The sequence below is a fragment of the Oncorhynchus clarkii genome, chromosome 9 (genome assembly GCF_045791955.1).
Source record: "Oncorhynchus clarkii lewisi isolate Uvic-CL-2024 chromosome 9, UVic_Ocla_1.0, whole genome shotgun sequence".
In the NCBI taxonomy this organism is placed as follows: Eukaryota; Metazoa; Chordata; class Actinopteri; order Salmoniformes; family Salmonidae; genus Oncorhynchus; species Oncorhynchus clarkii.
The window spans coordinates 45,121,600-45,131,983 of record NC_092155.1 but is presented as its reverse complement, the minus strand read 5'-3'; the positions used below and the strand labels follow the sequence as shown (position 1 = coordinate 45,131,983).

The 10,384-nt window shown below is 41.3% G+C and overlaps 1 protein-coding gene across 2 annotated transcripts; it reads left to right on the top strand.

The window, feature by feature from the left end:
* Positions 1–269: 269 nt before the first annotated feature.
* LOC139416397 (ERBB receptor feedback inhibitor 1-like) lies at positions 270–8,047 on the top strand. Of its 2 annotated transcripts, none has more exons than XM_071164972.1 (4): positions 270–395; positions 2,829–3,033; positions 3,611–3,699; positions 4,893–7,774. In XM_071164972.1, exons 2-4 carry the CDS (start codon positions 2,936–2,938, stop codon positions 6,041–6,043), a joined length of 1,338 nt encoding a protein of 445 aa, XP_071021073.1. In that variant the 5' UTR covers positions 270–395; positions 2,829–2,935; the 3' UTR covers positions 6,044–7,774. The 2 variants fall into 2 exon arrangements, with proteins under 2 accessions (XP_071021073.1, XP_071021074.1); XM_071164973.1 differs by lacking the exon at positions 270–395 and adding an exon at positions 2,332–2,446 and having other exon boundaries at positions 4,893–8,047.
* Positions 8,048–10,384: the final 2,337 nt, after the last annotated feature.

Genomic DNA, 10,384 nt, shown 5'->3' with positions numbered 1-10,384 from the left:
CAGAAGTGTCCAATTGGTGTCAGAAGTCGGACAGGTTACTATGTCAGACTATTCTGGGTGGTAGCCTGTCTTTACACCTCTGAACAGTGCTGTATTGGAGAGATATCAAAGAGAGAGGATAGATACAAGTAGCTGGAAATAAGAACTGGTCACTTTAAGATTAAGAGCAAGGCGCGGGTGGAGCAAATGTTCAAGCGTTGACCCATGCTTATAAAAGATAGGGAAACCGCGTTGCTGTGAGCGAATTAATTCCCCGAGCGAATGTTGTCGGAAAAGATATAGCACGTGCAAGTTTTGTTGTCGTCAGCAGTCGGCCAATAACTGGATAGACCTGCTAGAAATCGAAGGAGCTACTATACTACGATACCTCCACTACACAACAGCCTACTTTGATGGTAAGTAGCCTAATACATTCATTTACAATGACAGTATAGTAGCAATATTACAATCAAATAGGCTGTTTTAACATAGTAGGCTACTATGTTAAAGCCTGCTGCGACTGAAATGAAAGTATTGTGTCAATAACAGACACTAGCCTATTTGTGAATGAGAAGATTATTAGATCAACAGGCTTTTTATTTCTTTTATATCTTAATACTATTTTCGGAAATAAGCGATTAAGCATTTACTTGTAGCCTACTATGTCGCCTACCATGTGTATCCTGTGCATATGACAAATAAACTTGACTTGAACACAGTAATGGAATCATGTTGAGGGCCTCTATTTGGGAAATGATTCGCACCTGAGTCACCGGTCAGCTGGGAGAGTCTGCCGGACAGGGTGTGTTATTCTGTTCATGCTTCTTTGCCTGTTGCACAGGTAGAGCAGGTATAGTTTCCCGGTTTGGGAACATTTGACAGTGACAAAATGAATTTTATTTCATCACAGTATACGTTTGACAGAAATGCATAATAAGAATGTTGCTATTGACCTGTAATACGCCATGATAATAACAAGCCTATTATATAAGGCTAGGCCAAATATAACATATTCTGGTCATGTATAAATATATATATTTTTGTCTTTATTAGCTTGATTTTTCTTTGCTTTGCTCTCTTGCCACTTTATAAAACAAATCACAATATTGTAGGCCTAATTGCAATATGGGCTCTATGAAAATAGAAAATAGTATGAGTATTCTGATCAAATTGAGATAGGTGGTGTTATTGATATTCATGCCAATGGCGGGTCATAATCTCACCAGGAATATCTCTCTCTCACACACCTCTGCCATCCCTGGATGTCTCCATGGCATGTCTCTGGCCTGACCTCATGCGAGAGTTCGCTGGGATTTGCAGGCCTCTCTCCGCACAGCCAAAACACAAAGGGCCATTCATGGCCCAGAGTGGCCTCATTCATGACCACTGAGTTATTTGCCGGTAGAATTCCTTATTGTTTGGTTTCTTGCATCTCTGAGCTCTCTCTTGACATAAATTACGCAGAAGGTTGTTTCTTGTACTTGAAGGTAGATAAATGTTATGTCTTGTCTAGAGAGCGTTCCATGGATGGTATATGCATAAGCTTCCCACACCACACGTCAACCAACTTTTCACCATTACAATTATAGTTCAAATCCCCTTTTGTCACACTGACACTTGTTTGCATAAAGAGCAGCTTTTCGCAAGACCATGACCCGTTCGTGGCGCAAGGAAAGGGCCCAGGTTGTTGTGTAGCATTGTGGTGACACTTTGTCCAGTCTTTCTCCCCAGTGGACTTGTCATTATCGATATTGTTGTTGTCAGCTGTCAGTGTTTTGAATTTGGAATTGAACCTTTTTTCCTGGGTGGTATGAAGACTATGTTCAAAGAAAAAAGTTGACAAGAACACCTGGCTGTACAGCTCTGAAAAAAACATGTTAATCTCTGTGGTATCAGACATTCACTTTTTTCATATGACATATGGAAAGTACTTGAACTGTTTGCCAGTGGCGCTCTCCTCCTGACCAAGTAGGTCTTTACTGTGTGTGTGTACGTGTGAGTGCACGCTTGTATGCAAATGTGTGAGGAACTTTGCGCACATTCGGCTACACGCACGCGCACACAGTAAAGCGTGTGTGTGAGTGTTGGCGCACTGTCACACTGGGAGTGTTTGTCATTCCAGCGTCACAGGAGCTTGTTGCACAATGGCCTCTGTTGAAAGGGCTCTGTTGTGGCCCCTTGGTGTGGGCCTACGCTGCAGCACTGCAATAGGAATGACTACAGAGTACAGAGAGCAGAGCACAGCCTCACAGGCCTGGGAGGGGAAGAAGGAGTGGAGAAAGTGCTTAGGCCTGCCCACTGTTGACCCAGAGGTTGTGCAATGCAACTCCATGCCTCAGTCAGACTCAGTCAGGCTCTTTGAGCTGGATCTACAAAGGAGAGACACACATGAGAGGCTTAGCTCAGTAAAGCAAGGCAAAGCAACCACTGGTACAAGGAGTATAGTGGTCAGGTTATGGTTAAAGGGGTAAGAGGTTATGATTCCATTATATTGGTAATTTATTTGGTGTTTTCAGAGAAATTACATTTGTCAAATGGAAAGTACATAGTTTAATAATTACTTTGTTGTTGACTGGATTTATTATAACAAGGCCCACTATGTATTTAGTACCAGGTAGCTTACCTGTTGTGTACAAGGCAAAAATACCAGGCAAAAGGAAGCTGAAACAGGCCTGTGAAATAAATGGTTAGCAAAATGGTTAGCAACATGAACACTTGAATGTTTGCTTATTTCTTCTCACTATCTTTCTCTCACCCTCTCTCTTTTCCTCTCTCTCTCTCTGTTTCTTTCCCTCTCTCGTACCTTTTCTGTCTCTCGTTCGTTCTCTCTCTGTCACACTCTTATTCAGGTATGCCAGCACCTAACAAGGAGACAGGATGACTACTACTGGTTGGCTGGACTGCAGTAAGCAGATGGACAGTGTCTCTGTGAGGACTGGGTGCTCTATGGATCTACATGTACATGTCCGTTAGGAGCAGCCTGCCTTCCCCCAGTCTCTGTCACAGCATGGCCCGAAACAAGGCTTACTGGGGACAGCCACATGGCACAAACAGGTGAGTGGGCAACACTTTACATTAAGGTACACTTTAAGGAATTATTAGTAGTTGATAAACATTTTATCATAAAAAAATAGTGTAGTTCAGAAATACTTGAAATACTTAATGTAGTTCCGAAATACTTGATAATCAGTTTTATTTTCATTGTATTCACAGGAATGTCCCTGTATTGATGTGTAATATTGTTATTATTGTTGCAATCATTTTTTATTAAAAAAAAATAATTCATTCAAATTGTGTAATTGATATTGTTATATTGATGCTTGTCAAATATTGACATACATAGTATGGTTATTGCAAAAAGTGAGAATCGATTTAGTGCAATCATGTTACTGAAGGACGAATCCTAACTCGCACCCAACTCTCACAAAAATCCTGCATTGACTTCTCTTTGAGTTCATTTGAATTACGTGCGGTTGCCTGAAGTTAGAATTCGGACTCAAGCTTAATGCATACATAATGCATGACATTACAGCCACAATGACAAGTGTAGGACCAGTCTACATACTGTATCTACTATCTACATGGCCAAGTGTTGAATTCAAGCATTCTTCTGTGTGTCATTGTGTTTCAGCCTGTGCTTTAGCCTGGATGCTGACGACGCGATGGAACACAACTTGAGAGAGCATCACCAACACCACACAGTGTCCCAGGGCTTTGACAGTGAGTGAAATACTTTTGCGGCAGACATTTGCAATATTTTTGCACTAGCAAAAACAATCCAATTCAACCAGTCTGAGGCTGCGTTTACACAGGCATCCCAATTCTGATATTTTTCCACTAATCAGATCAGCTATTTTGCCAATAATTGGGCAAAACATCAGAATTGGGCTGCGTGTGTAAACGCACATTTCCCCAGTGTCTTTGTTTACAATATACTTCATACTGTGGACATGCCATGTGTCTTATTTAGAAAACGTGAACCTTCCACTTGTGGCAGTGTCTACCTAGGATTGTTTCCGATCCAAAGCTGTTCTGTTGTGTTTTTCGACAAATGGCATTTTAATTTTATTTGCTACTGCGTTAATACTGGATTGTAGATTTGATTGAGCCTAGAGTTAGTTGAATTGAGTCTGATCAGACCTAGATTGAAATAGTAGTTTGTTTTCTTGAGCTTTGCCAAGCATAATGGCAACAATGGAATAGTCCCAAAAGCGGAAATGTAGGAGGGGTTTGGTTCCATTATGCCAGGTCAGCTAAAAGCTAAATCAAGTTCACCTAAAGTATTTGAAAGTAAATATATACTGCTTGGACCCAGAACTGCTGTAGTCTACACTGGGCTTGGGGATGGGAGAGAGGGAGGGCTGGGGCAGAGAGAAAGGAAGAAGGCTATCTCTTGCTGTCTGGTCACTGGCTGTCCCTGAGCTCTGTGGCGGAATCAGAATCTGATGTTTTCATTGGAGGATGTTGTTCAGGAAGCTCCCGAAGGTTATGGGAAGCTTCTTAAAGATTGTCACTTGCGTCGCTGATAAATTATTCGTCAACTAATCTGGGTGTTGTTGTGGCTGATGTTTTACAGAGAGCAGAGCTTCCTCTCAGAAAGTGGTCTGTCTGTGGAAGACACTCTTTCCTTGGGATGTAAATTGATGCTCTTTGTATCATTTATGTGTAGTGTGGTTGTGTATTGTTCACTATTGTTGAATACATTTGGCTCAAATCTGTTGTTTTGTGGGAGGAGATAAGAGTGAAGATAATATAATTGTAAGGCTAAAATGTTTCTGTTTTCTATTTTCCATGTTCAATAAATTAATGTTTCTCCTTTGCTCATTCTCTTTTAATTTGACTGTAAATTGTGAGTATTAAAAACATTTCATTCAAGTTATGTTGAATGTTCTCTCTATTTGCTGTCTTTACAGACAAGATGCCCCAGCCCTACCATCTACTGTACTCTAGCAGCCATCCCTTGACCTCTCACTCCACAAGGCCCCGCCCTCCTGAGGGGGACCAGGTGGTCCCCTCCTTCCAGAGACTATCAGTTTATGAGCAGAGTCCGTCCTGCGGCCCCAAGCCCCTGCCCCCTCTCCCTGACCCAGAGGATAACTCCTCAGATGAGGCAGCGGAGAGCGAGGTGGAATTCTTCATCGACGAGAGGCAGCACCTACTTCCCCAGCGCTGCTCCACGAATGCCCTGGCCCTCCACTATGGAGCCACCGGACGACGAAGCTTCAGGGGCTGTGGCCAGGTCAACTATGCCTACCTTGAGGGGCCCCCCGGGGCTAGCGGCTCGGCTAAGGGTGGAGCCCAAAGTGGAACCCAGGAGCAGCAGGTCCAGTTTGGGGGACAGAGAGGGCCAGGGGCCGTGGTGGTAGCAGTGAGGGACATTTCTAGCAAGCAACCCGATCGGCCCCAATGGTCCAAGTTGCGGCGCTCCCACTCGGGCCCTGCAAGCTCCTTCAAGCCCTCTGGCCTGCGCCAGTCATGCCACCTTCACCACCACCACCATGGCAGCTACAGGGGCAACCCCCAGCTGGACAAGCCTGAAGTTCCTCCCCGCATCCCCATCCCCCCACGCCCCTCCAAGACTGCCAACTGCCAACGTTGGTCTGTCATCGAGGACCAAGACAAGGACAAGCCTCCCAAAGTCCCTCCCAGGAAACCGATAGCGCCCCCTTGTGGCTCCTGTTGCACCCCTAGTCCCAAGAGCCTACCTATATACGTGAATGGGGTGATGCCCCCTACGCAGAGTTTCGCCCCCAACCCCAAATATGTCAGCAAGGGCCTCCAGAGGCCACAACAGCAGCATAGGGAGGGATCCACTGGGCCCTTGGTGGGCCCACGCTCCCCCTGTATCGTGCCTATCATGGAGGATGGGAGGAAAGCCAGCGCCACGCACTATTTCCTCCTACCCCGGCGGCCATCCTACATGGACAGGTTAGAAAGGTTCTTGAGGGAGAAGGAGGCAGACAGTGTCCAGCAACACTCCCAGCTCAGAGTGGGGTTGCCAGAACAGGCAGAAACCTCCTGTCATCATATAGAGCTTCAGCATTGCGGAAAGCTTGAAGACTGACCCCCCCACACACTAATGTGCATCTTTAATTATAGTGGAAATAGGGTGCCATTTCGGGACGAACCCTTAGTCATTCAGTCTAGGGTGCTACCACTAAAACTTTTCCCACCTCACTTGATGCAACAAACAGAATTTTCGCAAAGATAAACCATAGATGCCTGGAGGCTTTAAGTGTCAGGTCTGTACTGTCACTGTATTCAAACAGAAAACAGTGTGATGGATTGGTATAAGGTGTTTTTTGTTGTGCTCTGTGAGTAGTGTTTTGTTAAATGGTATGGGTTAACTGAAGACATGCAAGTGAAACATTTGTTGTACGTTATTTTGCTGTTGAAAGACCAATCTGTTGAGGGATTCATTTGAAGGTATCGGTTTACTAGACATGTTTAGTTTTAAACTAATCGATCTAGGTCTAGTTGGTCCCTACTGTTCATGGTTATGTATCAACTAATGTAAAATGTTCTACTCAATGTGGGGAAAGGTCTATTTATAATATTCCAAGTCTAGGGAGTATATACCCACTAATTAGCTGTTCACAAAAAATATGTATAGAAATCGTCCCTTTTCAGCCGGAGTCGTATTAACTAGTCACCAAATGGAAGAAACCCGACCGAAACAGGGAGGGACTACCTGAACTTGTCCAATAAGAAACATTCATTTTCGTTTTCTGTTGGTAAACCCTTTGCTAGTGTGTGCACTGATGAATATGACCCAGTATGACCAGAGTTGGACGTCACAAAGATTTCCCCCCTAGTAGGCATCCTATTGGATTACCTGACACATTTTTACAGTGGATGGCCTTGACTCAGAAATGTTATATTTTTATTCATTTAGCAGATGCTCTTATCCAGAGCAACTTATACATCTTAAGATAGCTATGTGGAACAACCACTTATCCCAGTAAGTCAATGTTTCCTAAACAAAGTCAGAGATAGTAAGGCCCATTAAAAGGCCCAATGCAGGCATTTTTATACTAAACATTTCACTAAACAACTAAACATTTCACTGTGTCATGGGTTTGGGTTAAAAGGTGGGTAAAAAAAGAAAGCAATTCCTTTACATTGATGACGTTAAAAATCCAATCCGTTTTTTGAGTTGATTCAATCCAATCAGTTTTTTGAGTTGATAAAACACAGGAAAAACACAGAGCCTTTAACAATGAATGGAGATTGGGTCGCTCCTCCATTTCGAACAGCTGGTCTGTTTTCAAGTATTACACAAAGTGGATGTTGTGGATTTTTTGATTCTATAAATAAGTCTCTCTCTCATAATTGTATCTACTTTTTTCATTCAACATTATTTATATTATCACAATTTGGCCAAGTTTAACTCTTGATTTCACCTCACAGTATTTTCTTTGTAAATGTATTTGAAAAGTGCCTATATTAAAGGGAGATAGAATGAGGGTGTGATATTAGTTGTATTGGTTACCCTTCCCTATACAGTCATTTCCCGCCCAATGATAAGGTAAATACTATGGATTTATATCTGTACTTCAATTGTTATGAGTTGGTAGGGCTACTTAATATGATCAATGCAATTAACATGGAATATAATTAATTATAGTATTTTTTAAGGACTGTATGTATGGTGACTTTGTAGTTTGTACAATTGTGTATTACAGCATACATTTATTTTAAGGGATAGTGCATGAGATTGATAACCATTTAGATTAGCCAATTTCATGACTTCAATTACCAAACTATATTATTTCAAATGGATATGGGGTATTTACATCGTTTGGGGGGGGGGGGGGGGCTATGGAGGTGCTGTAAACGAGAGTTGTTACCTTTCATTCTGAAGTTCAGAAAACTGTTTACATGATATGATACTTGTTACATCAACAGACGTTGAAGTTTGTCCCACAGCAGACATGGTTACATTCTGCTTTAAAAAGTGTTGTCATTTCATGGGTAGTTCTCTACACTATTTAAAAGTGCTTGTGTTGTACAAAAATGTTGAATGATGTATTCTTAATCTATTTAAATAAATACCTTATTTATTAAATGTTTTTTTGTTCGTTTCATTTTCAGGCTATCATATGGTATTCAATACAATACTGCTTTATGGTAAATTAGTCATATTACACATTAAAATCATCATCATAACATGCACAGTGGTTAACCCCATACATACCCAGATATTTATTACAAACACATTTTGCTAACATTTGTACTATAGTAATGGTTCAACTTACTGGTGTTGAACATTGATAAACAACTGGATTGTCACAGGACACTTTTTTCAATCTATACTTTTTATTTTCAGTATAAGCTGAAACAGGAACGAGAATATTTTATCACGGCCAGTGGTGGAAAAAAGTACTAAATTGTCAGACTTGAGTAAAAGTAAAGATACCTTAGGTCACCATGTAAAATACTACTTGAGTAAAATTCTAAAACTATTTGGTTTTAAATATACTTATTTAAATGTAAATGTAATTGCAAAAATATACTTAAGTATCAAAAGTAAAAGTATAAATCCTTTCAAATTGCTTTCAATAAGCAAATCAGATGGCACAATTTATTTTTTATTTACGGATAGCCAGGGGCACACTCCAACACAGTAGGCGGTATGAATGACCTGGGATGTTCTCTTGATTCTCGTGAATTTGAAAAAATGTTGATCCTGCTTAGCATTTAAAATGTAGAGTACTTTTGGGTGTCAGGGAAAATGTATGGAGTAAAAAGTACATTATTTTCTTTGGGAATGTAGTGAAGTAAAAGTTAAAGTTGTCAAAAATGTAATTAGTAAAGTACAGGTACCCCAAAAAACAACTTAAGTAGTACTTTAAAGTACCTTTACTTAAGTGCTTTACACAACTGATCATGGCACTAAACGAAACAGAGACACCATTTTCCATGGTCATCCATAATCCATACTATAATCCATTCCAACCTAAAGGTTCTACTGTTTTATCAAGAGTTACTACAACTTCTAAACGTGTGCAGTTCAACAACATGAGACATAACGAAACCCTGTTACGCTAACTGCACTTGATCCCTGCTATTTAACAGTTCCCTCACAGGAAAAAGCAGGGTTGAGGGGTCAAGTTGTTTTAAATTCTGTCCACATCAAGGTCTTAGGCACCATCTAGTGGACAATAGTTTGCAGTGACAACCATAGAAAAAAGGATCTAGTTAGATTAGATTTCCATGGTGACAATTCTGTGATGCTACTGAGGTGGCGCATGTACACGGACATCTCTGGATTCCCCCTAGTGTACATTTCTAATAAGCCAAGTAAAGTGACTTTGGAATGTCATTAAAAACCTTTGTTGTGTTCCGTACACCAAACTCAGAGCAAGCCAATCTTGAAACAAGGGAGAAACCTAATCAGTTGTACAACTGAAATGTGTCTTCTGCATTTAACCCAATCCCTCTGAATCAGAGAGGTGTGGGGGGCTGCCATAAACAACAACCACATCTTCATTGCCCAGGGAACGGTGGGTTAACCGCCTTGCTCAGGGGCAGAACAACAGATTTTTACTTTGTCAGCTCAGGGATTTGATCCAGCACCCTTTTGAATACTGGCCCAACAATCTAAACAATAGTCTAGCAGCATGCTAAAGATATTGCGTAAAAAGACTGCAAATAAGGAGAAATTTACCCTCCGGGGCGCCTGAACTTCCTGATTTAGCCTCAGTTTCAATTATCCTTAGTAGGAAATGCGATTGAGAATGAGATTTGGATTTTGGAGGCGTGCTTTGATGTGGGGTGTCTCTTGTATGTGTGTTCGAATGTGGGAAGCGTTTTTACTTTCACCCTGCCAAAACAGTACACAGTTACAGTCACTCACCCTTCTAGATAACTTGAAACATTCTAACCAGAACTTGTATCTGGAAGAAGCCTAGACTATCTAGCAAGCTAGCTTGCCAACTTCTTTCACCATTTAGCTTCAGTCAGCTGGTGTGTGACCCTTGGCAAAGTTGGATTGACTTTGGATAGCCTATCTGTGGGGCTCGTTAGGTAACATCAAATAATTACACAATGTAAATGGGAAAATATTTTCATGTTCCACACCTTTTAGTTGTCTTATTAAATGCTTTAAATATTTGTATATTCATTTCTATAATATAGTTTGTTTGTCCCATGTATGGAGTGGCAGGTAGCCTAGTGGTTACAGCGTTGGGCCAGTAACTGAAAGGTTGCTGGATTGAATCCCTGAGTTGACAAGGTAAAAATCTGTCGTTCTGCTCCTGAAAAAGGCAGTTAACTCACACTTCCCCGGTAGGCTGTCATTGTAAATAAGAATTTGTTCTTAACTGACTTGTCTAGTTAAATAAAAATGTACATTGTGTAAGTTACTGATGGTCCCTAACTAGCCTCATAGGGATGTCAAACT